Source organism: Cygnus atratus, chromosome 3 (genome assembly GCF_013377495.2).
Source record: "Cygnus atratus isolate AKBS03 ecotype Queensland, Australia chromosome 3, CAtr_DNAZoo_HiC_assembly, whole genome shotgun sequence".
NCBI classification, from domain to species: Eukaryota; Metazoa; Chordata; class Aves; order Anseriformes; family Anatidae; genus Cygnus; species Cygnus atratus.
Window position 1 is genome coordinate 5,603,313 of NC_066364.1, and position 26,320 is coordinate 5,629,632.

The 26,320-nt window shown below is 37.0% G+C and overlaps 1 protein-coding gene across 3 annotated transcripts in view; it reads right to left on the minus strand.

Annotated features, from left to right (window-relative positions):
- Positions 1–26,320, minus strand: part of SUPT3H (SPT3 homolog, SAGA and STAGA complex component) — a 279,344-nt gene that overhangs the window by 124,189 nt on the left and 128,835 nt on the right. For all 3 annotated transcript variants that reach the window (XM_050710007.1, XM_050710009.1, XM_050710008.1), the window contains one exon: positions 14,332–14,416. In XM_050710007.1, the coding sequence (XP_050565964.1) occupies positions 14,332–14,416 (85 nt within the window). The remainder of the gene's footprint in view (positions 1–14,331; positions 14,417–26,320) is intronic.

Below are 26,320 nucleotides of genomic sequence, written 5' to 3' on the forward strand. Positions count from 1 at the left end.
AACCAAAAGGAAATGCTCTGCTCGTAACTGGTGTGCTACAAACTCAATGTGTGGAGGGGCAAGAGGATTGGCCTGGGTCGCACAGACACAGGACAGGAAGACTAAGTCCTAAGGCAGGTGTCAAAACTTCTGCACAATTTTAGACAAGTCATTTAGCTCACTTTTCACGTGTGAATGGAAATGAAAGTGAAATCCTTTCAGGACTAGCGTGAGGATTAACCAGTTATTATTTCAAAAGTGCTTTGAAGACAACAGGTGCCGAGTAAAAATGCTGAGTATTAGCGGGATGACTAATAAAAATCGTTAGTTACAAGGGGCAAGAATCAAAGGCGAAGGGGGGGTACCACAGAAATCCAAGACATCTGGGGAGGAGGATCGGTGTAATAAAACGAAAACAAACCAAACCCGTGTTATTTGGCAGTCCCACACGCAAACCACTTGAACTCTACACTTCTGGAGTTTATGTCATCATTGAGCCACCACCTTCCCACTTTGAGAAAACTGAAGTTTAGAGAAGTATTATTTTTGAGCAAAATGCACAGCTGTACATAGCAGCTATTCAACAAAAAACCTACCAGAAAGCCAAGGACACTGCTGGAGTTTTCTTCTTTCCCCCAGAAATAAATATACATACTCCATCATTCCTAAGAGGGGATGTAGGAAATCACAAATACTCCTGAAGACTTCAAGAACCTCTGGTATATTTGAATAATGCAAATGTAGTGCATATTAAAAAAAGAAATGATACACACTTTTAAAATATTTTATACCACCCTCCATAAATCCCACAAACCTTCTCATTAATGGTTATGGTATGATTAATGTTTGTACCGGGCCATTTTAATTAGTTAAACAATTCAGAGTTCTACCTTAAAAAGTAGGTTTGTGAAACTGCAGTAGTTGCAGAATATTTTACTCCTGGGCTTGATAAAACACTAAACCAGAAACTGCTTTAAAATAACTGCCTGCCACAGCACTTTTAGCCAATTTTTGCACCTGGTGCTGAGAGAAAAAGCCAAGTGAACTTTCACTCACTTGTTGCATGTCAGCTTCAATGTGATGTCTTTCTTCTGTTGTGTTTGGGTTTCTAACTGGAAGAGACAAGTAAGCTAAACTAGCAGCCAATCAATTCGTAAATTCTAAGAATGCAATAAAATTTGATACCAATAAATCTTTTCTTTTAACAGCCAGAAGAGATTAACAAAGTTATTTGAAATTTTATCCTCTTCTGTTCTTTCAAAAGGATGATTACCTGACAATCCCATTGAATCAAACAGCAAAATTAAAAGAGACACAATTAAGCTTGTATATACATAGGAACAGGATACGCATTTATGCATATCCCTAGTAGGTCCTCCATTATTTATTAGCCTTGGTGTATTTTTCTTCCTCTTACAATAAAAGTTATTACACCTTTGGATTGTCAAATAAAAATCCAATTGGCTGAGACATAGACCATCAATATAAAATAACTTTGCACAGCTTCCCTCTCAGCTATAACTAGTCAACTTTTTTCAGCTCTGCCATTTATTTATTTCATGACATTGGGAAAATCCACTTAGTCTTCCTTGTACTTTAATTTCTCATCAGAAAAGTGATCCTTTTTTTTTTCCTAATATGGAATGATGATGGCAGAATGTAAGATGAAAATGACAAGCATTGTGAAAGTATATTCCAAAATCACAGATTACAAAATATGTAGCTACTGAGTATTGTAAGAAGGGTTGCTAGGAAAAGGGTCTTGTGAGTATATTGTATTTGATATATTAACATCAGGCTGTGTATCACCATATAAGTACTCACTATTAATCTCACTCTATACATGTATATTATATATATACGCATGTACATACATGTATGCAAGTAGGTGACAATGCAACAATGCATGCATTCAGACTTGCATGTGTAGAGTGATGTCCATAGATGAAACATTTGTTATGAGACTTTCCATTTTGCCATGGATTCTTGACCGGGATGTAAAAACTGTCTGTCCCTTTCTTCTTGCTCGTGTGCTCTCCGTCCCGGTGACGCCTATAGCAATGTTCCACCTTTTGCATCATTATCCACCTACTTTATCTGGCCTCATCAGAGATTCAGTTTATGAACAACTTTTCTGCTGATTATTATTCAATTTCTCGATTATATCCCTGTCAGCAGTACTTAATGTCTTGCAAACCTACTTCCCAAACTGATTCTCCAAACCTGAGAAGGTTTGGTGAGGTTCAGTGCACCAACCACAGCTTTCAGAGCTTTCAAACCTCCCTGTCTCTCATTGTGCGCATTCCTTTTCTCTTGCTAGAGAACACTTCAAGAGAGAGTCATGGGATCTTGTTCCAAACTTCTTCCACTACAAGTTTGTTTTCATCTTTATTTCACTTCTTTAAACAACTCTTTGAGGAACCTTATGCTTCCTATTCGTCATTTGCAATCATAGTTCCTCTTTTAGCTCCTTACTTTTTTCTGCTATAACAGATAGTATATGCATTCCCACAAAGTTGCATCTAGTTTTCCTTCCTGAACACCTTCCCTTGTCATAAATCTCTGGCCTTTTTCCCAACTCTGACCCACCTCAGTACATGCATCATATCCTGCCTACTTAGTTTTCCATTTTTCATTGCTCCCTGGCACTTTTGCTCACAGCGTACAGATGTCCTCAGCCTATGCTCTTTTTCTAAAGCACCCGTATCTCAGTGCAACCTGTCTCTCCAAATCTTTTCCCATTTGTTTCTCTCTCTTCATTTGTAAAAAAAAAAAAAAAAAAAAAAAAATAGAACACGCAGCTTTCAGCTAATGCACAGACTTCCCCTCTTCTAACTCTGTCTTGGATCAGCTCCAACCCAACTTTTCATAAATCCCCTTCCTTGAAACTATTCATCTATGGGACACTGCATGTCTCTTCCAGGCCAGAGAGCTGGGTCTCCAAAGTCTTTATTTTCTCTGAGTTTTTCACCACTTTTGACTTTTTTTTCTTTTTTTTTCTTTTTTTTTTTCTTTTTTAATCAGAGAAGTTTCAGTTATCCTCCTGCTTTTTGGAAGCTTCAAGACTTTTGTCATAGGATGACTTGTGTCATAAGGGGACTTTCATCTGTAACTTTTAGGTGGGAGCTACCTGGCTAAACAGGGATGTCTACATCCATGAGACAGTCACCCAAGGCATCCTTTATAGTCACTAGAGACAAATCACCATTCTGCAACCAAACTCAGCTCATTCTGAAAATAAATGCCTGAAAGAAGTCAAATAAATGATATCCTACAAGTACCCTTTCTCTCTGTTGACTGATTATTCCTCTGATAAACACACTATGACTGGCTGACGTGAATATAAATTACTGATAGCCAACTTGGCAGCATAGTATCCAATATGCCATTTACACACAGAGAAGTGCAACGCCTTTACCCAAGATATAAGAAAATGGACAGCCTAACTTACAGCTTAAATGTTGCAATTCAAAGGAACAGTGTATGAAAACAGGTATTTTAGTTTGGGAATATATACGTATATATATATATACTACCATATGTAGTCCACGGTACTTAAAAGCAGTGTTGAAAATAATTCAGTGGAAGAGGATTGGCTGTAAAGCCTATACTTTTTGAGAGGACTATCCCTATGTCAATTGCTACAGAGCTCCTGCAATGTTTTCTCAAATTTATTTCCTTTTAGCTCCCCTCTGACCAAGCCACTTCCTCCATGACCTCACACTAAACTGTCTCGTACCTGTCACAGTGCTTTTTTAAACACCAATTATTTTTTCTTTAATTTTCAGTCTTACAGGACAAGATTGCACAGTTGATAGGTCTAGAAGAAAGACGACATCCCTGGAGGGAAAGCTTCAGCCTAAAACAGCGAAATCTGGAGAATAAAGTTTACCAAAGTTTATATAAAGGGAATCTTTTTATGGCCACATTCAGACCTGCTAGGGAATTGGGTAAGAATCAACTGTTTCCTCAAAAGGAGGCCATTGTCTAGGTGGGTATTTGGTGAATTGTCACTGCCGCCTGGTTTCCTGAGAAGGCAACATAGTGAATGTGAGCAAATTTAAAATACTTATGCTTTGGTGCAGAAAGGTGGGGTTTTGGTTCACTTACAGGAAAAGTCATGAAAAGAAAAATGTAAAGTACTAAAATCAAGGATCAAGGATAAGCTTACAATGCATTTTCTCCACCTGAATATTCTTCACTTTTCTGTAGAACCCATCAATAAAGCTTAAACATTCCTTTATACTTTTAGATACAGCTACACAAAATTCATACGCTCCACCTTATATGACAAAATATTCAGTTAACACATAGTAAAATCACAGGTATGGGAGGTAAAGCATACATTTTACTCTGTCAGATGTCACCTCTGTCAGGAATGGGTTACAATGCATACTTTGATTTCTGCATTTATTTGCAGCAAGTCTGAGATAAGAAAAGATTGTTTGTGCTAGTTTTTGTGTATAACGCCTTTTCTGTCCACTCAAGGACTGTGCTGCCATCAATACTGCTATCAGGTTGAACTAGTGGCTTGAAGATAAAAGAACACAGAAATAAAACGCGTTTGATATCCCCCACAATTAAATAAATAATACTGATCTAACGGTTTCTGCTGTTATCGCTGTTTTTGTTGGCCAGTGACACTTACAGACACAAAGGAGTTGTATTTGTCAAAACTAAAGCTCTGAAATATTAAGAAAACAAATTTGCAGCACTTCAGGAAGTAAAATAGCTTTTGCCAAATTTTCCAATAGTGCCGTACTATTTGTCATTCCAAAGTAAAAATTTTTCGATCCTTGGTAACACCTTTGCCTTTAATTCTTGTTTTCTTTTTAAGACCAACAGAAGCGGAGGATTTTGACAAAGGTGCAGAACATCAGTATTAGCTGTTATCTATTAATAACAAAGTGCAGTATTAGAAAACTCAAGAACTCTGAACACTAGGTGTCAGTGTAAGAAATGGAAAAATATCAAAAACCTGTTGTTTCCAATCAGGTGGATTAGCTAAGAAACCAGAACCAGCTGTGACCACATTTCCTTGTAACTGCATAACACTGTTAACAAGCCAATCTTCCTAAAAAAAGTTATTCTGAAACTATCAGGTTTGCTTGAAATCAGATAAGGTGATTTAAAAACTACAATGAATTTGCTCTGTTAAACACTCTGAGATGACCTTTACATTCTATAAGTTACATTTAGAGACCATGCAGAATTTAACACTACTCTTCTTCTGCCACAGACATCCACAAATCAGTTTGTGCCATTTGCAACCTTAAGTTTTCAGTTTTGTTTGAAAAAATCAATGAAGAACAAAAAAACAAACAATAGAGACAGTGCTGTCATAAAGGTGGTGGAAGTCATCAAAGTCACATCACTTCAAAAATGCAGATTTTATATGGATGGCTGAATGTTAAATCACATTAGGAGAGGAATCATAGAATATCCTGAGTTGGAAGGGACCCACAAGTATCACTGAGTCCAACTCTGGGTCCCCAAAGGACTACCCAAAAAATCAGACCGTGTGTCTGACAGCGTTGTCCAAATGCTTTTTGAACTCACATCATCACATCCTGGAAGTGCTGATGTATCTCCCCTGACAAAAAAGATAATTTCTTGTGATTATCTCAGGTACAGATACATACATTTGTTTGCCTCTATTTGTTCAGATGAATCCGCTCAGGATCGCTACGGAAAAGCACAAGGAATGTTACCATCCTATCACTGACAGTTAACATATTTGGACAACTATTTGAAATAAAACAAGCAAAATGATAAATATAGTAGTAAAAATCCCTTGCTTATTTGACTCTGAAGCAGATTTCAAAGATGCACAGACGCTTTTCAAAATTAACCTGAGGTCCATCTTCCTACTCAAATACTCACGTATTAAGACTACTGATAAATTTCAGATTCTTTTCATTTAGAGTTTCACACTAACTGTCGCCAGAATTGGAAGACGAGATGAGGTGGGTCCTTGTATAGATTTTACAGGTTCATACAATATTCATTTTATATCACATATATAAAATATACCTATACCAAGTAAAGGGAAGAAAGAAACCCTGAATATCAGTTTTCTGTTTGACTTCTGAAACTTGGGACATAATTAGGATTTTTCCACGGACAGAAAGATTGCTCCTTCATTCCAATCCAGAAACAGCTAAATGATTTGAGACATTTTTTTAGTCCGTGTCAAAAATACTCTTGGCAAAAGCATGTTAAATCAGAGCAAAACCATTGACAAAACATTGATTTAACAGAGTACATCATATTGTGTAATAACAATCTACTGCTTACTTACTCAGCCAAAATTTTGACAGCTATCAATCTATACTATACTCCTAACATATATAAAAATTAAATAGATCTATTTGTATTTTGGAAACTCAGTCTGGGATCAGCTTATCAGGTTATTCATAAAAGCCCCAGAAGCCAAGGTAATTGAGTACATACACATCTAGGAACGCAATTGATTCCAAAGACCCATGAGTGAAATGTCTTACATATTTAGTTCCTCTTGCTAAACAGCCTAAATAGGAATCCATTGTGTTAGGGATGTAAAAAGCAGACCTGCTTATAGAGACATATAGATGCCTATATATGAACAACACATAAATCTATGTGATTGGTATCAAAGGCCCAAAGACTGATACAGAAAATCAGGAAACACCAGGATTGTGGCTGCCTGCACTACCTTCATTCTTTTTATTTTATAAGCACTATAAGATGATCTTTAACCATTGATCAAATTGCTTTTTCCATTCAATCTAGTCAACAGTTTGCTTTTTTTTTCTCTTCATTATTGAACATATGGCTACAATTATGTGAACATAATTATTCATTTCCTTCTGTTTTTTTTTTTCCTTTTTTTTTTCTATAGGATTCTTAATATTAGTACCTTAGTCTTTCACAGATGTTAACATCTTCTCAGCCTCCAAGTGAAAAGTAGAGGCATTATCTGTACTTTGGGACCAAAAAATAAATAAATATCAAAATGCTCAAAAGAAACCATATTTTCCCTTCCTGAAATCTGTTTCCTCATTTACAATGCCCATGCTATCTTCTGAAATAAATAAGGCATGAAGACTATACAACACAGACTCAGGATCAGAACAGGTGCATCATATGCACCAAATAAATACAGTGGCTGCTTTGTAGAAAAAGTACTTTATAGTCATAACAAGAGTTATGACTATAAGAGTTAAGATGGTTCTGACTACCCTAAGAACACATTGTACCACAATATGAACATACAGCTAAAAACAAATATATAATGATTTATACCACTTCACAGCTTAGTTTTCCTGAAAGTGAATGCAGGCTAAACATTTAAAAAATTCTGACAGCTTCACACAGCTGGAAGAACAACATTGGATAAATGATTTGAGTCTTAGGCTCCACTCTTTAGATCAGTGAGATCCATCCCAGATGCTGAGCCGCAGCTCCGCATCACCAGGTAAAAAGCAGTTCTGTCTATTATGTCAACTATGGGGAAGAAAGACTTATGGGAAAGAAAATATCTGATCAAGTGCTCTCATCCTAAGAAAAGGCATAGAGTGCAGAACCACAGATTGGGACTCCTAGACTATTCCCAACTGTGTATTTGCTCCTGAAGTACAACAAAGATCTCTGCTCAAAAGCAAGCTTGCTATGCCTCTGGTACTAAGCAGTTCCTGCTATATTAATGTATTTATTCTTTCTTTTTCAACAGCTTCCTGAACTTGTAGTGACTGTCCTAGAGGAGTAGCTCCAAATTTGCCCTCTACTGTTTGGCTTGGTGGAATGTGGAAATTCCTAAAAGTAGCATCTCAACTCTTTTCTGGGGAAAGAAAATAAAATTATTAAATGAAGTAGATTCTATGCCTTAGAATAAATATATCTGAATAAGGTGAACAAGCAACAGCTAATGTTAACTAGAAAACTCAGGACACTGCTTTTCGTGTACATTATTGATGAAGAAAGAACAAGTTTTCATAAGAAGTCAGTAAAAAGTTAATCATTTACAATTCATAATTTCTGTAAAATATGTCCTTTAGAGCTATTTTCTGATACCTTAATATATTAAAAATGAAATACTGCCCATTTTCTCAAGTAAACTAAAACCAAGTCCTACCAATCAAGAAGTAGAAAAGGAAAAAAATATATATTTTTAACAAGAAATTGAGAAAACAGTCTTGTGCCTGAATGTGGGCCCTTCTAAACCAGTGCCTTCCTCACCTTCAAATGACACATTCCCACAGAGCCTGTTTGGTACAACAGTAAGAGTATTTGATCTCTAGAATGGCAGCGAATAGGTTGAGTCTATTCAATTTTTTTAAATCTTATGGAAAAAATGTATACTCAGAACTACAAAACCTATTCTACTAGTCTGTAAATTGAACGTGTTTTTTTTTTTTTTTTTTTTTTAAAGGAGCCATTGTTTTTAGCCATGCAAAAATCTTTCAAAAAATTAAACAATACAAAACTTCCAAAATCAAGTTTGGGAATTGCGGCCACAGCAATTAACGTGAAAGATGCAATTTACAACAGAAAAGAAAAAATTTATATTCCTACCAATGCACTACCATAATGTAAATGATAACCACATTTAAAGGATGTAAATGCACACATAACAATTAAAAACTACTTACTAGAGATAAAGTCCCTTCTCTTTTCCATCACACGTGAGAAGTACTAACAAAGGCACATTGCTGGCACTCGGGGAATTTTTTGTATTACAGACTTCCAGTTTGATTTCTTCCAGGGCAGGTGTGCCATGTGTTTGCTGCAAATGCATGTATGTTGTTTAATTTACTCTACAGTAGGAGAAGAATGAATGGTGGAAGGATTTTTCCCAGATGGCTTATGTGAACTCCTTTATCCCATTCATGTAAACACACAGCGTGTTCCGGTTTGCTGAGTTGTATATACACCCTATGACTTAGTACAAAGTCTGAATGTTTAGTTAGCCAGAAGATTGTTTCCATCCTGTGATTCATTAGGTCCCTACGGTACCCTCAACTTCCTTTATTTTGTACAATCACAAATTATATTAGTTTGTCTTATTTTGATAACCCCTCTAATTAATGTCCTGCACAGGAAACTTTATTACTGTTTTAAAACAGACTCATAAAACAAGGACCTTTCCCGTTACTGGGGTGGCATAAGTGACAGTTGCATATAACTTTGTGATCAAGAGTGAACAGTGCTTCACACTGCTTGTTTATATCAGTGGGCAATTGCTGCTAATGAATGCGCTGTTTTCAATTCTTTCTTTTTAAAAAGGAATGTCAGAAATTCTACAATTACACATATAAGGTTACAAGTGTAACAGCTCAAAAAAACAGTAAACAAACCTGAAACTATATGATCTGAGAACAGCACAGAGGCTGAGTGATTAAAATCCAGTTTGCAAATGAATAATGAGTGCAATTCAGGTTTTTAATAAAAGTTGTAGGAGTATGACATAAAGAAGAAAAAAATACCTTTCCTCGTTTCTGTTTAAAACCTCATTGTTTCCTACTTCTCTCTCACACTGCTAGTGCCTTTTTCTCTGGACAGGCAAGTGAAGGTGTTTTCCCTCTTCCTCCTTTCTAAAAAAAATGTTTAAGGGAGGCAGCACTCAAGCTGGGAAGGAAAGACAGCACATCATATTTGTGCAGAAAAGGTTTGGCCCTTTGAGATCACAAAATTCACACCAATCATGTTACAGCACTTCACGTTTCATATCACTAAACCCATCCTTATACTTGCTCTGCATTTTCACCTTCCCTTTTTCCAGTTGTGGTAAATGACTACTTGATCTTTAAGACCCTACTATAAAAAACAACTTACTAAGGACTTGATGTTCTGTTGAATCTCTGCAACTCACTGTAGGCGTTCCATCCATGAATTACTGCCAGGGGCTTAAAAAAATCTGTCTCCCAGCATCAATTATCCACCTGCTAACTTGTATTCTGTGCTTCGGTACAGACCAAAGGACTGATTCTCAATCAAGTACACTGCCTGTGTAAAAGGCAATTAATTTTCAAGAGTAATAAATCTGAAAAAAATAAAAGTGACCTGTGTCTATATGCAGTGCTCATATATGAATATATATAACATGAAAGCTAAAACAAATTCAAAAGGAAGCAGGAGTGGAATATTAGTAATTATTAGATAGCAGTACAAGTTATATGAAATCAAAGTCTTCCACAGGGAGACAAGGACAAAAGATAGGAGAAAAAACAACAACAACAAACAGATATCATGTACAACATGATTTGGGGCAACTGAAGTCCCTTTAAGTTGACACTATTGCATTCTAAAAAGCCAGCTGAGTAGGTTTGACTTAAATCATTTGACATCAGTTGAAGAGATCAGTCCTTCTCCTAGCAGACACACTTCAGCTGACAGGGAGTAAATCACAGCTCCATTAACATGAATTCTGTCATTCATGACAGTCTCAGTGATGACTTATCACAGTTTACAAAGAATTCCAGTGGAGAAAACATTTAAAGGATGTAGTCCAAGGCTGCTGCAATGTGCTGTGGCAGTCTTTCATGGATAGATAAGGTTACTTAGCAGTACTTGGGACTTCTGAGTTCTGCAGTTGATAAGCACATTTATATTTTTTGGTGTGTATATGTGTAATTTTTCATGTCCCTTTAGTGAACTCTTTGCTACTGCTAAAATGTCTTCCACGGGGGAAAACAAATCTACTCTCTTCTCAGAAGGCATCCAATATGTCAGAAACAAAACATAATGGACTGAAATTCAGATCTAGTGCTAAACTGAATTCTGTGAAGGCAGGTTTCTGTAGTACTACTACCACAGTCAGCATGTCTAGAGAATTAACTGCTGGTAGTTGACTGATAATAAATACCCAGCTAGTATGCTCCCATCACAAGGCAGATAACTCCTTAACAGCCTTTGCTTTATGTAGCACATCATCATCTTATTGTCCATAAGCCTTCAAACAGGACATCTGAAGCACCACCATGGAGCTATGACCCTAGCATGAGGGGATGAGATAACTTTAGTTTTTAATAGCAGTATAATATTACTACATTTTCCATTGATTCAGCCCAGCTTTCATACAATACATAGTTAAAGAGGAATTCTTAAGAATTTCTTTTTTTTTTAAACCAACTTTACCAAAATGAAAAAGGACAATACAATGTGCAACTAAAAGAGCTTGTTCCACTTTGAATGGTAAATTGTTTAAGGACTTGTCCCCTGCTGATTAATATCTTTTTCAATTCCCTGTTGAACCCTTTTTTGTAGGCATAATTTGCTTTGCAACAAAGACATGTACTACTTGCACCTATCCATAAAGGACATTATAACTTTGATTGGAAACTCTAGTCTTAGCACATATAAATATAGTTTAAGGGTTAATATTAAGGCATCTATAAATACATACATATCAGTTATTGAACAATTACTTGAGTTTGAACTAAAACTTAAATTCATTGTGTGAAATTATGCCTGAACAAAATATGTACAGACCTTTTTCATTCTACTGGGTTTTTGTTTTTATATTGCTTGATATAATCAAAGTTTTGCTATTTGCATAACTAAAATATATGCAAAGAAATTCAAACTCATTTTAGTATTCTGACGCAAATTAGATGCAATTAATCTCTCAACATTTATGCCTATCTCCAAGATATTCAAACCCCAGACAACCGCTAAAGGATCCCTTTATTAGACAGCTGAGGAAATAAATTCCTCAAGAGGTGATTCATCTCATCTAATGCAGAAACTAAATTTAGGATGATGTGAATCACCCTCTGGAGATGCTCATTTCCCTCTATGCAGTGCTATATAATTCTAGCAGAATTTAACTTACGTAAAGCCGTGTACAACCTATTACATATTGTTCAAAACAGAAAAAGATTGATCATAAAACGTGATGCAGACTAAGAGAAGTCTGCTTTTCAAGAATTTGACTTGTTAGTGCAGTCATCTGCTATAGCAGCCGAACTTCATAAAGTATATAATGGGTTGAAATAGTGACCATATAAATCTGTCCAAATTGGCCCCTGATTTAATAGAGATCAGATCGAATTTGAAAATAGGAAGCTAGAACTATAAACCTCAGAGATATCAAAAGTCAACCAATCAAAGGTAATCAAGCTGGCAACTTATTTTTGAATTCAGAAGCTCAAATCTGGACTTAATCAACAAGTATGCTCTCTTCTTACAAGTGTTTACTATGAAAGATGTGTGCAACGTGCCAGCTTTACTTCAGGCATAAAAGTAATTTCTACAGTTTAGCCTTATACATGTATTATGAATGACAAAATGGACATGAATTTTGAGAAGAAGTCATTAAATTACATAATGAGAACTATGTAGTCCATTAACATGAATGATATGGTAAAAACTAGGCAGTAAGCAATAAATTTCCATCTGCAGCCAGATTCAATTACAAAACTAGCTTTTTTTCTAGTGCTGTATATACCCACACCAACACGGACCTTTAAGTGAAAATTCGGTATAAACACACCGGAACAGCTCAACAAGGATGTGCAGTTATAAAGGATGCCAAATGTGCAAAAATCCCTATCAGAAGTCCGGAGTATGTAAAAAGCCCATGATTTAAGAGTTCCGGCATGCGAATGTCAGAGGTCAAAACAATGAGCTATTAAAGATACTTTCACTTCCTCAGAAACAAAGTGCTGTCTTGGGCTCGGAGGTGAAAGGTTAGAAAAGCTGTTTATCTGCCGCTCTGTTCCCATTCTTCCTTCTGTCAGGAAATCCTACATGCTCCTACGCCATGCTCAGGGTTAACCCTGGGTCATGGGCATTCCCGCAGTAACTGCCCGGCGTTGATTTAAGTGCGAAGACCACATGGCTGCAGGTTGCATTTCCTCAAAATGCACATCTCGCTGTAAAGTTCTGCTGAGCCTTGGTGGAAGGTAAAAGCGCAGATGCTTCACCACATTATTGCTAAAGGAAGAGCAAAGCCACAGCCATCGGTTTTCATAATTTATTATTTGGTCATTATAGCTAGGATAAAAAAATCCAGATATCTGCCCTGGAGCAGCATGCTTAACCAGTGGGAAACCTGCGGAGAGGGGGAGAGGTTGTTCCTTCCCCTTTTCAGGGCAGGACCAGGCAGAGGGAGAGGAGCATAACAAGAAAGGATCCACAGCACAAAGATGCTGGGTGATGCAGGGAAAGGGATATGCACTGCTGGGCTGCGGAGCTATGAACACAAAGCAGCTACACAGAGCTGGAAGGGCCCCCGAAGTGTCTGCTGCAACGCAGGAAGCCACCAAACGGCTGCTGGATTAAGTGCAAAGCTGAAGGAAAGCACCTGCCTGCAGGCAAAGAGTGGTCAGGGAGAGGTTTATTTATAATCGCCTCTGTCTGTGGTCTGCCCCATTCTGAATTTTCTCAGTTTACAAAAGTTTATACGTCTCGTTAATGTTGTTAACAAACCTACCTTGAAATTTAAAAAACCTGTCTGATTGTTGAAGGAGCTCGTTATAAAGAAAACATCTAGGAACTCGTGGCTCAACACTCCAGCTGATCCAAAGAATCATCAAATATAAATACTAGTTACAATATCTATTAGCATTATTTGCATACATTAGTTCCATACAACGTGAATACCAACTCATACATACTGGTAATTTCATTTGAAGAAACACTATAAGAAGAAACCCAACATCGTTACACTTCCCAAGCTGCAGGTGACACAAAGGAGCACACCATTATGCACACAATGTCAGACAGCAGATTCGTGCCACAGTGTAAAATGCTAACGTTCATTTCTCAGAAAATGCTTTTGATCCTAAATTAAAAACCATGATTTTAGATTTACTATTACTGACAGGTTCAAAACTACCTTATTTTTCTTCCACTTTTTTTTTTTCAGTAATTTTAGATTATTTATACAACACTTCCATTGGCTTTCAGTAAAGAAAAATATTTACTACTTACAAATTATTTTTGACAGAAATCAAAACATTCAATAGCAAAAATATTTAAACATAAATATTAAGCAAATAATAATACATTAAAATAAATACTAAAACATAAAAATTACCAAAGAAATCTTGAGATGACAATGTAGGCTTTTCTTAAGAACTTGAAGTATTTTTTACAGAATAAAAATACATCAGCTTTATTCCCAGTGTTAGGTGGGTTTGCAGATATCAGAGAAATACAGTGTATAACCATAATCAAAGCGTGCCCTCTCTATCTGCAAGCCTAGGAGTAGCTTCTTCAGATTATCGTAGACAGAACATCACCCCCAGTTTCTGCATTTTATTTGCTTCTAAAACCAGAACAATCTGTTATTAGTCATTTGATCATTAAAATTTTATGTTTTTCCAAGGAGTTTTAGAGCAGAGACTATTGTAGCAGTTATGTTCTTACCAGATTTATCAGCTGAGTGTGGACAATATCTTCCACCAATATTGCAGACTCGTGGAGCGGCCTGCGAGCATCTCCTAAGGAAAACCTGAAAGAAATAAATGTATTGTAAGGTTATGAAAATGAGTTAAATAGAAACAAAGTAGGTGGTCTCAAAATAAAAAACATCTGAATAAGAACAACAAGCTTAATACACCTGTATACCATATGGAAATGGATCATTGCCTGTGTTGCAAGGAATATAAATCAAAGTGAGTAATCTGATTGTAGCAACAAAAGAGCTGCAAGAATGTATTTGAAAGTACACAATGAAAAAAGCTGAAAACTAGAGGAGAAAGGAGGAAAATCCAGTTCGTTAAGGAAAATGTATAAAAAAACCGGGAGTAGGCAAAGCTGTAGCACGGGTTCTACTAGCAGCCTATATTTGCATCCCCTTTCACCTACAAAATTACCAAATAACAATGTTAAAAGGTAAAACATTATCAGGTATTTTATCCCAAATCTAAATGTTAGTGACAAGATAAGGAAAGAACTACTAGAATCGAGGGTAAACATTTTTTACATAATAATATGAGAGGCTCTTAACAGCCTGCCTTGCAAGATTAAATGACAGGAGGTCATGAAGAGATGATAGTGTTCATACAGTATCACAAACAAAAGGCAAAGCAATTGGAATACGGATCATAAAATGAGAAATTGTGATGACAAGCTTTTTGTAAGACTATCTTCACCAAGAAATAACAGAACTTGCTCTCTACACCTGCCTTCTCTGCTAGTCACTCAGCTAGAGCTGGGGTAGCTCTTTTGCTCTAAGATGGGTAGTGGCCATTGCCATTACCAGCTTTTTGGTAAAGACTGTAGGTACTGCAGAAAGCCTTCTGTCTCACTCCAGAGCCTGTGCTTTTCCCATACAGTGCCCCCAAAGTCCTACAAAACCATTCATCTTCAGTGTGGATGGTGTGCTTCAGGTTCAGATCCAGGGCACTTAAATTGAAATGTCCAGGACATCTGGACTTGCAGATTTATTACTTGTAGCTGCACCCCCTCAGAGAGGCGGTTGATGACCCAGTGAAGGTCTTTTAGTGTCCAAAATGACTTGTAGATGGCTACATTTGGACAACCAAAGTTCCCTCCTAACCATTCAAGGTCAGTGAGTCTGGAGAGCTGTCCACTCCTCCCTAAGCAGACACCATCATCTGGGTAGTTGAACTGCAAACTAGAAGGAAAAGGGCTCTTATTCTATGCAGTTTTCCCTTCATCACATAAGGCACAAAAAGACGTTATTTGTTTTAGCTGGCTACTATTTATTCTTCGCTTCCAAACCCCTATGTTTTCAGTTCAGTGCCACGTAGTGGATATGGGGTATTTAAGCTTTCTAGCTATGGTTCTTTGTACCTTGACACTTTTAACAATTTTTTTTAAGCTACACAAAACCTTGAAAAAGTTTGTTAATGTATCAACCATGCTAGTTACTAAAGAAGGATGCTCTAAGAGAGTAAGTCTAGTTTTGCCTTCTCAGCCATTTTTGTATATGATAGAGGATTCAAGAACACCAAAATCCTTCACTTTCTCTTATTTCAGTTCTTTTACTAACATAAAAAAGAACACATTTTTCCCTGTTGTGATGAACAGAATTAAAAACTAATTCAAGCATTCTCATAGTAAACATTAAATGTTGTCCTTCTGCTTCTGAACGAAGGACCAGAGCAACCTGCCAGTGATGGGAGGCAGAACAGTGATGGTCTGCAGCTGCTTGGACACCTGCACATCACAGCTTTCCTAAAAGCTGGATCTCTTGATCAGAACAAACCAGCTCAGATCTGGTGTCTAAGTGGACTCCAGCAGGCACAATATTTTTGAAATAAAATTATTCCAACAATGGATGTCTCCAGAAATCAAAGGCACTCATGAGACCCAAGTCATTAATCATTCTCAGGGCTGACTGGTTGCTCTATATCCAGTCTCTCTGTATCTGACTTTTGGCTAAATTATTTTTAAAACTTAAAGCTGTTAATTCCAAAGTGGTTGCAATGGGGCCCAACTAGGGCTCACTGAAAATACCTTATCATTCCATGAATATCTAAATAAAAAAGCTATTCCAGTCTTACATCAGTATAGCAGTGAAAGACCACTTGCTGATTTCAAATATTGCCCCAGGGCATTTCTAAAAAAAAATCTGCTCTCTTTCCACCCAAAAATGAGCTTTTAAAATTAGAAAACTTATGTAGGAAAATATATTCACTGTAACTGAAATGCTGCAGGCCAAAAGTAACATTGCAGTTTCTTATTAAAATAGTTTAATTTTATTTATAAGATTAAAATATTCCTGGGTGATTGGTTATATCAATTATTTTCTTACAGATACATTCTTTCTCCTACAGTGAAATAAAAAAAAAATTCTTTACCTACAAACAACTTATTTTTTACTATGGAATCACAGTAGTTAAAGAGGTACACAGCAGCATTTTTTTCCCTTTATCTAATAATGAAATGATATCCAGTATTCCTCACACACCTTTTGAAATTTTAATGATATTCAATTTCACCTTGACATCTCTAAGAGCATAACACGAGCACTCAGGCAACATCTAAGCATACCCTACTGTTCTACACTAGTCGTAGGTGGAGAAAATTACGCTCTATCTTTGTTCACTATCATTTGTCTCTTGTTTAGACTATCAGCAATTTAAAGAGATGCTCATGTTTTATAATGTGTTGTACAACATCTCTAAAATCAGGACAACTCAAAAATTTTCTTCTCTGTTATGCAGGAGTGCACACGTACATGAATTATAATGTCTGACACTTCCTAGGACTACAAGCACAGAACAGCAGACCAGATCCTATTAAATATTTTATAAACTGCAAATACCTGTATATTATATAGGAAATACATATAAAAGTAGAAATATTTATTACCATATTACACTGGAATGTAAAATAATATGAAAAAACTCACAGATTTAAAACAATTGCTCATAAATGATAAAGCCTAAGTATTTCATTTTTAAGAGTGGTGCATATGTAAATTGCCAGAAAAAAAAATGTTTTTTTCTAGTCACACCATGCATACAAGAACAAACTGAAATCAGCCACCACCACCATAATATGTTGTTCATTCTCACTTATTCTTTAATATTTTTAAATTGTTTCTTTTTCTTTCTAAAACTTAAAATGCAAACCAAAAAATATATATGTCAGAGAGTGGTAAATGCCTGGTTGCCAGCATTATGATCTTGAACATCAATTACTTTTGTTCATAGATTTATTAGCAATAATTTCACATATGCAAATGAAAGGTTTTCTGGTTTTCTTTTTCGGAAAATAACAAAGTGCAAAGACAAAAATATTTTTGAGGATTTTATTTTGAGGATGTAATTTATTCTACACTGAGATACATTCCCTGTCTGCATTTCTCTCTCAGAGGTAACTGTCAGCTCCAAACATGGCATGAAAAGTAGAAGAGATTCAATCAAGATACAAAATATTGATCTAAGAGGAGACTGACACCAAATCTCTTTGCTCCATTCTGATGCAAAGGAGATGTTAGAGTTGATGCTGAAATTCTACACTGGAACACAAAGAAAAGAGATATAACAAAATGCACTACTTGTTTACATAGAAAATCAAGTTGAAAATCAAGTTCCAGGTGCACCTACTTTCTCTCCATCTCTGTTCCATTCTTTTTCTTTCTGACTTCAGAACCTATTTGTATCTCAGTTTGCCTTCACTGTTTTCCCATGTAACGTCTGCCAATTCCTTTCCCACATGCAGAAATCTAGATGCTGAAATCTAGACGTGTTCTCAGCAAAAAGCAAAAACCACTACACCTCCTCACAGCTGCTTACTGATTTTTTTGTTCTTTTCTTTTTTTTAAAGGATACTGGATTTTCTAGATGCTAAAAAAATTGCAAAGATGATAATTAAATTTGCAAAGCATTTGATATGTTTCTTGCCATCAGCTCTAGCTTCTAACATGTTTATAGGGTAATCTTAAAATACAAAACACAAAGGATTTTTTAACACCTTCTGTTACTGGAAATAATGCAATATGGAGGTAATTGCTAATGCACAAACAGTAAAGTAGTAAACTCTTCTGGTTTTGTCCCTACATTTCTCATTGTATTTCTCCATAGCAGAATAAACATTGAGTGAAGAATCAGGAGCTCAGATTTTTGCCAAATTACAGAACACGAGGTACATTAAGAACCAAAGGAAAATCCTTAAAAAAAGGTAAAAAAGGAAACCAAAATTTGGTGCCCTTGCTTCTGGGGACTGAAACTAAAGTTGATATTTTAATATAACTTATGAATTTCATTTCACATTTGCTTTGTTTTTTAATGGTTTGTTTGTCAGACAGTCCTTAAAAGAACTTTCCCTTTGCTTGAAATATAAGTCTTCCTATGAATCATATACAAATTCTGTTGAAAATAGAAAAGAGCTGTTTCTCCACAGGTAAATACTGAAGAGGAAATATAGTAAAATACATTAGCAGTTCATCAAAACGGTAAATCGATATGGAAGACTGTCCTGACAATAGAAGCATCTATCCATTATGCATGTCATACATTAAATTGAAGCTTTCTTAGATGATCCAATTTCAAAGGTTTGTCTGTTCTAAAAAAACATTTTTACATGTTTTCACAAAAGTATTAAAATAGTAGCATGGAGAAAGGAAAGACTGCTGCAGCTCTTTTGTTGTTTACTTTTAGCTTTTATTTCTAATTTATTTAAGTTCCTGTAATGATGTTTCCAGGCGCATCAAAAGGGCTAAATGTTTAACCCACTAAATGGAATATCATGGCATACTATGTGTAAACACACGCACATGTGTATATATATATATATTTATATACTTGGCACATGGTAAGACACAACATCTACTCATGGTACAGAGACGTCCATCGCAAGAACCTCAAAATCTTGGGCAGCTACAGAAGTAGATAAAGCATTTTCTTTGCTACATTTCTTGGGGTTTTAAAAGCTTGCAAAGGTATCGGGCCAGGCACAGCACAGACTTGCTTCAAAAACCCTGATGCAGAGCTCTCCAGGTGGCCAGACCACCAGGAGAGTAGACCGTGGAGACAGAAAGCTGCTGCAATCTCCCATCCTCCACAGACTTGAAAAGCTATACTGGCCAGAAAGGAAGTATAACCAGGGTGGCTGGGAGTGCACTAAGCTAGAATAAATAGTTTCCTTTACTGGGACTTCTATTGAGTTCATACCATAACAAAGCTGCCCCAACTCATGTGGAATTTACCACCTTGGATAAATTTGATGAATCTAACCTAGGAAAAGGATAAAAGCACTGAGGTAGACTGCTGGGAAATATGCATTTTTTTTTCTTTTCTATAAGTCCCTAACAAATTTTCCTTTTCTGTTTCTACTTGACAGGAATTGCAGCAGCAGGGATGGCCCCTCCAGACTTCATTTTTTTATGCACCTGAAAATCTCACATAGGACATACCCTTCTGCAGCACAGAGGTATTTATTTGTTGCTGCCTGCCAGCCTGATTCATCAACATTGTTTCCCAAAAATACCCCACTTCTGTTGCTTCCCATTGATACACTTATATTCCATAACATTTATTTTCCATCTGCTGCAAGAGTGGTTTGTGTCTATCCATCTACCTAGCACAAAAACTTTTTTCCTACTACAGTGAGACGGGAAGGAAAGAAGCAATAGAAAAAATATTCCTGAGAAAACCAAAGAGGTACAAATTGGTACGTAGACCTCCCCAGCATGTGGAATCTGTGATGAGCAGACCCTGAAAGACCAGTTAATGAAATATAAGACACGATATAGTTAGGAGAAGCAAGGAACTTCACCACTACAAAACTAATATAACTGATTTCTCAGGTGCAGAAACAATAGAAGAAATAATCATTTCTCTTTCCCGATTTCCTAGTTCGAGTTAGAGAGGAGAGCTTCAGAGATTCACCCACTGTGCCCATCATAGACCTGAGAATCATTCTTATTCCCTGGAAAGACCAAATAAACATTTTTTTACCCAGTTCCACTCCCAAATTCATCAAACATATGAGTGGGAAATGGTGAAAATTAATCAGAAGGTGATAGAATTACACTTTGAGTAAACCTTTAAGCCGTGATTTATTTTTGTGTGTGTCTTCAATTCTTTCTGTTGCCCTTTCTCATCTTCTTAGAGTAAGAAGCTAAGGAGTTTATTGTTGTTGTTGTTGTTGTTTTGTTTTGTTTTGTTTTTAATACAGTTCATAGAATCATAGAATTAAATTGCTAGTCATTTGAGGGAAATGATTGTCCTGCTCTGCGCTTGTGAGGCCTCACCTCAAGTACTGTGTGCAGTTTTGGGCACTACAGTATAAAAAGGACATAAAACTGTTAAAGAGCATCCAAAGGAGGGCCACAAAGATGGTGAAGGGTCTAGAGGGCAAGATGTATGAGAAGCAGCTGAAGTGACTTGGATTGTTCAGCCTACAGCAGAGCTGGCTGAGGGGAGGCCTCATGGCGGCCTGCAGCTCCCTCGCGAGGGGAGCGGAGGGGCAGGCGCTGAGCTCTGCTCTCTGGGGACAGCGACAGGACCCAAGGGAACGGCATGGAGCTGGGACAGGGGAGGGTCAGGCTAGGTGTTAGGGAAATGTTCTGCACCCAGAGATGGTCGGGCACTGGGACAGGCTTCCCAGGGCAGTGGTCATGGCACCGAGCTGCAGGAGTTCAAGAAGCAATTGAACAACACTCTCAGACATAGGGTCTGGTTTTGGGTTGTGCTATGTGGAGCCAAGAGTTGGACTTGATGATCCTTGTGAGTCCCTTCCAACTTGGGACATTCTATGATTCTGTGGATGCCTATTGCTGAAGTAGGATGTGAGGTTACATGCTGAAAGGCTCGTCTCCACAAACGCTGAAGCACTAAGGAACAGTGGAAGACCCTCAATAACCTGATCAGAGAAGCAAGCCCTTGCCTCGATGCCTCGCAGGGATGGCCCAGAAGACCCTCAGCCCCATGGTCCAGGGGTGACACAGAGCAGAGGCAGCTCTCCAGAGCATCTTGCAGACTGAGGGGGGTTACTACCTACAGGGACTGGAGGTTCATCAGGGAAAGAGCACCTCAGAATTACACAAGACTGGTTATGGGATGTTTAGGGGAAGGACTATAGGCAGCAAAAAGGGAGGGATCAAGGTAATTTGCGGAGGAACAAGTGTGGAAAAACAGAGGAGTATAGGCAGAAGGGGATAAAAGGCGCTGTTTTAAATGAGCTGCCAGTCAGTGCACTGGACATGCCCAGTCTGTCCACATATCATAAATCTGGGCTGGATACCAGAGAGACCAGAGGGTCTGTTGGGGGGACCAAGGAGTCCAGGCCAGCTTCTGGGCAGACTGGGGAGCCTGGGGGTTGACTGAGAGACCCGTTTGTATGTGTGTTTCTGTGACTGAAGACAGAATCTCCACTATTGAATGACTGCATTTGAGGCTACTGAATTTGGCAATTCCTAATTTAGGGCGCGTGTGCTGAAGAACCAGATTCAGAATAGGTGTGTCTGTGAAGTATTTGCCCATAGAGAAACACACAGAAAAAATATACTACTGAGAGAGCATCATCAATTAAAATTCAATAAATATCAAAGGAGCTTGGAAGGTGTTCACCTCAGGCTGATGCAGAACGGGAACCTACAGATGGAACTCACACATAGACAACTACTCTGCAGGCTGCTGAACTGGGGTGTGTCAGTCAGCAAGCCAATTCCCACCCTGCATTTTTTAACTAATCAACCAAGCAGAACATGATCAAGATATAAGTGCTCACTACATATAGAGCTAACTAATTCGCTGTTACAAATCTAAAAACAGAAAAGGATTCCATAAAATCACAGAAGAAGAACATATTTGGACTGGATAATATCTGGACTCAACATCTCCTTAGTGTTGTAAGAATACACAGTAAATCTCTGTCAGGTGCTTGGCTGGAATGCATCTGGAATACATAGCATATTCATTTTCAGAGATGCTTTCATACTGTAAAGCAAGTGTCCTCCTAAATATATCAATTATTACAGACCTGATGGTCAGGTGGTGGCAATGAGAATCAGTTTTGCAGTACTGAGCATAAAAGCATCCAGAAAACTTCCAGCAATTAAAATACCAGAAGGAGAGAGATTACAAGTCACTATAAATAAGTAATAACAAACTTTGGAAAATCAGTAATACTATATGTTGAAGTAATTCTGCTTGGTGCCATGAGAGGCTAACTCTAAAGACAAAGATAAAAATATTGAGGTCTGGTCCCTACGATGACAGAAAATTGGGAAACTACAGGTTCCTTTTTTGGGAGCATAGGAATAAGCCTATCATTGCAAGAGATATCACAGAAAAAAAAGCAAGAATTGTGAGCACTTCTTTCTCCCTTTTGTTTGCCACGTCTGCTGTTGAACAAATTAGGAAGAATCAGAGTGTGAAAGGAAAGAGATGTCTAGCACAAAAGTGGAAAATTGATTAGACACGCACAGGAGGACACATTGTACAGAGTGGAAGAGGGAAGAAGGAACAAAATCGGGGAGGAAGAAAGTGCCAAAGAAAAAAGATGATTGCAGTAGGGGAAAGAGGTGTAAACAATAAGGTAAGAAGAGAATAATAGACATTCAACTGTAGTCTCGAAAGCATTTATGTTAAAATACATTACATAATGGAGATGATATGACAGATCATTGTTTTATAGGCATCATTCCTTCATAATACCATCAGTGAACTTAGTATAAGGATATTCATCTAAAAAATAAATAAGCTTGCTTGCATATTGCTTTAGCTTAAGAAAAAAAGAACCAATTAAAGCCTTGAATTCTGTTAATTAACCAGCACGGTCTACCAGTGGTACCTGAAAATGCATTAGAATAACTACTCAAGCAATTCCACGTCTATTTATATGTTTATCTGCTCATCAGGTAACTTCCATCAAAGCCCATTTAAAAATGAAAGGGAATCTTAACTCCAATCAGAGTTCATAGTTAATACATTTATATGCTTGAATTAATGAAATCAGGTTTACATAGGTTTCACGTCACATAGAATGTAGTTCTTTACCAGGATTTAAAAAGTGTTTGAGATAAGAAGTCAAACCGCAAGTTTTCACTGTGTTAACTTTATCTATAAAGTTTAGAAAAATCACATATACATTACTATAAAAACAAGCATTCAAAAGCTACAATAATTCCAATACATATATCACAAAAATAAAGGTTATTTTCCTTTTTTTTTTTTTTTTTTTTAATTTTTTCTGTCAAGACCTTCATTGGTAAACTTGGAAGAAAATGTTAGCATTTTGCAAGAAGCAATTCTTGGGGAGTAAAAAAGCATATTTTGCTGTCTGATGCATCAGTAATCACCCAACAGTCATTTTAAAAAGCTTATGTTACAACTTCTAAATAATCTGCCTGCACTTTACACAGTCATGGCTCCAGAGCTCCTTAATGCCAATTGCTGTGCACGTTGCAACCCCACTGAGATAAACAGCAGATAAACCACACTGGGCAAGATTTGAGGCAAACCTACACTGCATGTACTGAGATATGGCTGGGAGAATTACAACAACCAGCCAGTTGGTCTACCAGGAGAAGAGAATCAAGTGGGAGAGAGGTTCATTTTTCCATGACTTTTGACTTGTACGGAGAGTTTACCACCGTAGGACGTGAGCTCAGATTTTCAGATGCTGAATCTGCTCTCAGTACTTAGGGAAGTTGTCCCAGATGTGAAGAGGAAACCAGAAATGCTGATTTGTGCTATACCATGGACTTCATTTTGTGCAGTCCGTATGCTTTATAATCAAGCAAAGTCTACACTGAAACTGGAAAACACAACTTCTCCCTAATGCAGAGCTGGTGTAAACTTTTGAAGAGGTTGCATTATACCCATTACAGAAAGGTACTAACTAATTAAAGTCCCAAATTGCATAAAGATAAAGCATACAGATTTTTTACGTATTCAGAGAAAGGACAGCTGAAAAAAGCAGACTATTACAAGAGACCATTATAGTCCAGGATAGCCCTCTTCCTTGTCCTAACTGATGATCTACAAGGGCAAACATTAAGGTCCCCCAGCCTAGGCTGCACTGAGCTACTCCATGCAACTCTACTCTTTTTAGGATGCAACCAGACCATCATAAAAACCAAGAAGAGATGAGTTCACTAGCCTTGTTCTCTAATGTGAAGACCCAAGTGCCACCTTTAAATCATGCTGCCTCTCAAAATTAACCTACCTAAATCTATATAGTTCTTCTTATGTCCACAATTACTGCATGATGCAACAGGGCCTACAGTCCACAGTTTCATGCAGTCCTCGACAGAGTACATTTAAACAATAAGATCTATGTATATATAAATATATATAAAAACACATATAATTGCATATATTCATATATATTAAAAAAATTAAACATGAACTTTAAGACTTGGGAAGACTCTCCATTGTCTAAATCTGGGTACTTCCTCAATGACAAACTGCATGGATTTGCTTTATAAACTACTGCAGATTTTTACATTGTTAAGGTTGGTAAGATATCTCAGAACAAAACAGTTAAAAGCCTAAATTTCCTATACAGTTGATGGAAAAGATGTGCATATGAACAGAAGTGCCTGTACTTCAGGCACTAAATTCAATGCCTGAAGTTAGTTCCAGTAAAAGTCCTCCATTTTTTAACACCTTTCTCTGCCCAACTATGGTCCCATACCAAATTTTACTAAAAGGAACTTAGCCTAGTTGCTTAAGCAAAACACCCTTTCCAAAACTTGTATGTATATGGCAGTGAGGAAAGAAAGCACAGGAAGTAACATATGTTAACTACAATTGTGGTTTTTTTTTTTTGGTTGTTTTGTTTTGTTTTGGTGTTTTTTTTTTCAGTATAAAATTAGGCCTTGATGATGTCTGCAGATATTGGAAGAGCATAAACATGAAGAAGAGAAACATTACATAACATCATTTAACTACTCAAAAAGGCATAAGATCAAGTAAACGGACAAAATTTAGAAAAGGAACATTTAGAGGAAATTAGAAGGAAAACGTCTGAAAACAAGAGTTAAAATCCTCTAACAATCTCAGAAGGAACAGAAGTTTCACCACTGGAAACACTGAAAACTAAGCTCAGCCAAGAACCGCAGGTCTTGTGATGTCAGACAAGTACACAAAAAGAAATTGTCATTATGTGACTTAAAATACTTTAAAATGAGATATGAGCACATTCTGTGATGGTACGTCACCTGCAACCAACAGATGGTTGTTGGAGCTCCTTAAATACACCGAAAGCCATATTCGGAGTCTGAAGTAAGTTTCATTGATGCATATAATTACTAACATTCTAACAACAGGAAAAGAGTTAGCAATTAATTTTTATTTTGAGCTTATTGAAAAAATATTAATAATTAACAGTGTTAACTACAGATACTTCTAAACTACCTTGTTGGAAAGCAACATCTAAAGACATCAATCAAGTCCATTGTCCCACCGAGGTAAGACCTAAACAAGGTAAGACCTTTGGAAGAACAATTTTATTTACCTGAAGATGGAAGTATCTTGTTTACACCACGAGTTTTTAAATGGTAAGGTCTGCCAGACAGCAGGATTAACAATGTCTAACAGCTTGCTGCATGAAAAGACAGATTTTTCTCACAAAAAGAGAAGCCCTGTCCTCAGTGACACCCCCATAAATCAAGAATAACATGAAATCCTCTGGGAATGAGTTTCAGAGATGCTAAAGACTCCCAGCTCCATGGGAGGTCGCTTTGTCTTGACTCAGTAAAGTGTTTTCTTTAAGCATGAACCTCCTGAGTCATGTACTTAGCTGACACTAAAATTGTTTTAATAACATGTGGAAACAGCATCAACAATAAAAACAACAGCTAAACTTCCCTCTCCAAAAAGGGCAACTTTTGCTCACATTTCTTTAAATACTCTACAATACATGCAGTAAGAAATTTCCATCTAATTTTTGCCATGATAAATTCACGCTCATACCTGGAAGGTGACTG